The sequence below is a fragment of the Etheostoma spectabile genome, unplaced genomic scaffold (genome assembly GCF_008692095.1).
Source record: "Etheostoma spectabile isolate EspeVRDwgs_2016 unplaced genomic scaffold, UIUC_Espe_1.0 scaffold273, whole genome shotgun sequence".
Lineage (NCBI taxonomy): Eukaryota > Metazoa > Chordata > Actinopteri > Perciformes > Percidae > Etheostoma > Etheostoma spectabile.
The window spans coordinates 953,591-957,162 of record NW_022605577.1 but is presented as its reverse complement, the minus strand read 5'-3'; the positions used below and the strand labels follow the sequence as shown (position 1 = coordinate 957,162).

General features: G+C 38.4%; 2 protein-coding genes across 3 annotated transcripts in view; one reads left to right on the top strand and one right to left on the bottom strand.

Annotated features, from left to right (window-relative positions):
* The window catches only part of ids (iduronate 2-sulfatase), a gene marked incomplete at its 3' end in the record, with an annotated part of 25,155 nt that extends 24,021 nt beyond the window's left edge, over positions 1-1,134 (bottom strand). For both annotated transcript variants that reach the window (XM_032510866.1, XM_032510868.1), the window contains 1 exon segment: positions 1,030-1,134. In XM_032510866.1, coding sequence (XP_032366757.1) covers positions 1,030-1,105 — 76 coding nt within the window. In that variant the 5' untranslated portion in view covers positions 1,106-1,134.
* An 815-nt stretch (positions 1,135-1,949) lies between these two features.
* dcps (decapping enzyme, scavenger) overlaps positions 1,950-3,572 on the top strand; it is a 3,986-nt gene continuing 2,363 nt past the window's right edge. Inside the window, exons 1-2 of the mRNA XM_032510878.1 lie at positions 1,950-2,223; positions 3,399-3,549. Of these exons, the coding sequence (XP_032366769.1) occupies positions 2,017-2,223; positions 3,399-3,549 (358 nt within the window). The 5' untranslated portion in view covers positions 1,950-2,016. The remainder of the gene's footprint in view (positions 2,224-3,398; positions 3,550-3,572) is intronic.

Sequence of the window (3,572 nt, the reverse complement as noted above, 5' to 3'; positions counted from 1 at the left end):
CTTATGTCATATTACAATATCCAAAATCTAAGACGATATCTACAATGATATCAGGATATTAACATTTGGCCCAGCTGTACTTAAAAGTAGGGATACAATTATCCTAGTATTTGTAAACGAGGTGGTGATAAATACAGCAATAACGACAGTGTGTAATAGGGGTGGGTGGAAAAAAACTAAAAAGAATTATGTATTTTGCGAATCGTATTTATTGTATTTTTGGCCACACTATTTTCCATAGAAATAATTCATTTATTTTGAGCAGTGATTCACCTAAATATTAGCAGTTTGTACTGTACCGCCGACTACATCATATCCGTTTCCCGCAAAACAGACCGTAAGCAGAATATGCAGAAAATCCATGTTATGTATTTCTTTAAAAAAGAAATAAATGTCAGGCAGGCTGACTGATGCATTGCACTGTGATGTGCATTATTTTATTTTAGTTTTCAATTAGTTTTTAGAAATGTCTCTTGATACATTCTCTCTAGAATTGTATTATTTAACTTTTATTTTTGGTAAAGAATCAAAATTGTGATAAATGAAAATTGCAATACATATCGGAAAAAGCATACATGTCCCAGCTAGTGTGTAATGCACTAAAGGAAAGTTAGAGTGTCAATGGATAACATAAATACCTCAGATAAAAGCTTGAAAGAAGCTAGCAAATGTCACTTAAACTAATATTAAATTCAATTACAACTTAATATTTTTTCACATGTGGCACTAATCATCTTCCATACTTACAAACAAAACACCATTCAATGAGGAAATTAGATGAATTAACATTAGCTTACTCTAGCTTCAGCCACTACTTAAACATAACATGCACTTATTAACCACTAATGTAGCAAGTTACTGAGATTTAGTGTTCAATAAAGCCGGCTTACACTGTCTATGTCTTACACAAATTACTCAAATAGATCTACAACCACATTATTAAGTGCATTCATGTGTTAGCCTTCGTGTGAAAATTCCATTCTCGCGATACTTTCAGCGTTTGCTAAGTACAAACTCTAGCTAAGTTACCTCTTCTTCCCACAACAGCAAGAGCCAGAGTGTGAAGAACCGTGAGGAGAAGCCATATTCGGACCCATGTGAACATTTCTGGACTGGATAGAGAAGACTGACGACCATAGGTGTATTAAGAGAACTGACGACACGATGCTGTCCTTCATAAAGCGTAACTTTACTTAAAAGCTAATCTCGCATCCCCGCTTCAGCCGTCCTCTCACACAGTTTGGGCCCTAAACAAATGAGCGTGTCCATTGTCATCTTTAAACAGTGTTTTCATTGGTCCACTCAGCAATCGCCCCGCCCCGAAACACTAATCATATTAGTTAAATTATGTGTCAATCACCTGTGTTTTTTATTTCATGAACTGCACACTGTAGATAATATATTGCGCATCAGGTGAAGTCTCACTCTGCACCAAATTGACTTCTGCGATTGTTACGAAATAAATCCCAGGGAAATCCTATGGGATATCCCAAGTAAAAGTCTTACACTCAAAAACAAAGTACGTATAAGTATGTAATATTATTATCCAAATTAACTTAAATACTTAAAGTAAGTATTGATTGTGCTGTAAAATGTTTCCAGTCAGTTTTTTTTTTATTATTATATGTGATGTTTTTGGATTAATATTACTATTACATTATATTTGTTGTATATATATATATATATATATATATATATATAAATGCATCATATTTTATATCATCATTATGTTTGTAGAGTCACTTTCATGTGAGACGGACAAATTGTCTTTGTTGAAGAACATAACATTATGTTTCATGCAATGCACATGCATATTATATATGTTGCATGTATTTATTGAGTTATTATATATATTTTTTATTATATTATTCATTACTATTTATTTTTTGCATTTAATGTTGAAGGTTGTGCTAATTTGAACTCCTTTTTATACCATGTTCACGGCCCACGGTTGTTGAGTGAGGTATCCTCTTACACATACACGATCTTTGGCCACAAAATCAGCACCCACGAAACATGGCAGACACCCCGGCTAAACGTGAAATTGACAGTGTTGTAACTGATGAATTATCTCAGAAAGTCAAGAGGGCGAAAGGTGACGATGAGAATGGCGGAGGAGAAGTTGGAAAGGAACCTGAATGCGCAAATATTCTGCGGGAGTTTAAAACCTCCAACGTCTTGAGTGACTCTGCCCGGGAGAAAAACATCTTCATTCATGGAAAGGTAACCTAAAGTTAGCTAGCGGTTAGCTAACTTAGCTTAACGTAGCTGTTAAATAAAGTATTTAGCTAACTCTAGCAAAGGTTATGCAGTTAACAGCAAGTTGTGTTAACGTTAGAGTGTTAAATTCATTCAAATTGGTCTCAGTAGCTTTGTGAAGGAAAAGCTGGAACATTGACTTCCGGTTCAATATTTCAAAATAATAGTCTGGTTGATAGTGCATTATTGTAAAGCTGGATTTGATAGAAATGAGTATGACAACGATAGGCTTATGGGCTGGTTTGCAGTAATTTTATAATTCTGGGGATAACAACACTAATCAACCCAGACAGAAATAATAAATTAAATGTATACATCTGCCTATTGCACATACTTTACTTTTTTTGCTTCATTTAACCCCATTCAGCCTACTTTTTCTTATCCTAATCACCAATTTAGTACATTTGTTTGTTTTGCAGGGGGGAGGGGGGGGGGGTGGCAGTTGCTCAGTCCCTAGGGATGTGGGTTGGGAACCATAGGGTTGCTGGTTCAAGCAATTTTTATCTGTTTATTAATCCCCAATGGGGAAATTACAATTTACACTCTGTGTCCACACTTATTAGTAGTCACACACAGTCCTGAACACACACACACACGTTCAGGATCTATACATGCACTAATGGAGAGATGCCAGAGGGAGTGGGCTGCCAGCCGAACCAGCGCCCTGAGCGGGGGGGGGGGGGGTAGGCGGGCTGCCTGGTCAACAGCACCTGGCAGTGGGTGGCATCTCTCCAGCCACCAATCCACACTCCCTTCTTTTTGGTCCATACGGGGACTTGAACCAGTGACCCTCCGGTTCCCAACCCAACTCCCTACAGACTGAGCTACTGCCACTGCCATATGGACCAAAGTATGTTGGGGGACTGGTAGTTTACCTCCTGGGCACTGCCAATGTGCTCTTGAGCAAGGCACTGAACCTCCAACTGCCTTTCCATGAGCAGCTCTCCATTTAGTGTATAGGTACTGAGCATGTGTGTGTAATTCAGGCCTGTGTGTAACAGAGTGTACATTGTAATTTACCCTTGTGGGACTAATAAAGGATACATTTATTGTTTATTTCTTATTAATGTTCAATATGTTTGTTTGTGTATGTATGCACCAATTCCACAATAAATTCTGATTCTGATTCTCATTGCCAGCTTGCCGATCAGGAGGCTGTGGTTATCCTGGAGAAGACCCCCATCAGAGAAGACACCCTGGCTGAGCTTTTCAGCGGCTCCAGACTGAAACTGGAGATGAAGAACGACATCTACAGCACGTATCGCTTACAGGCTCCCCCTCAACTCAATGGTACAGTCGGGGGGAGGGGGGGG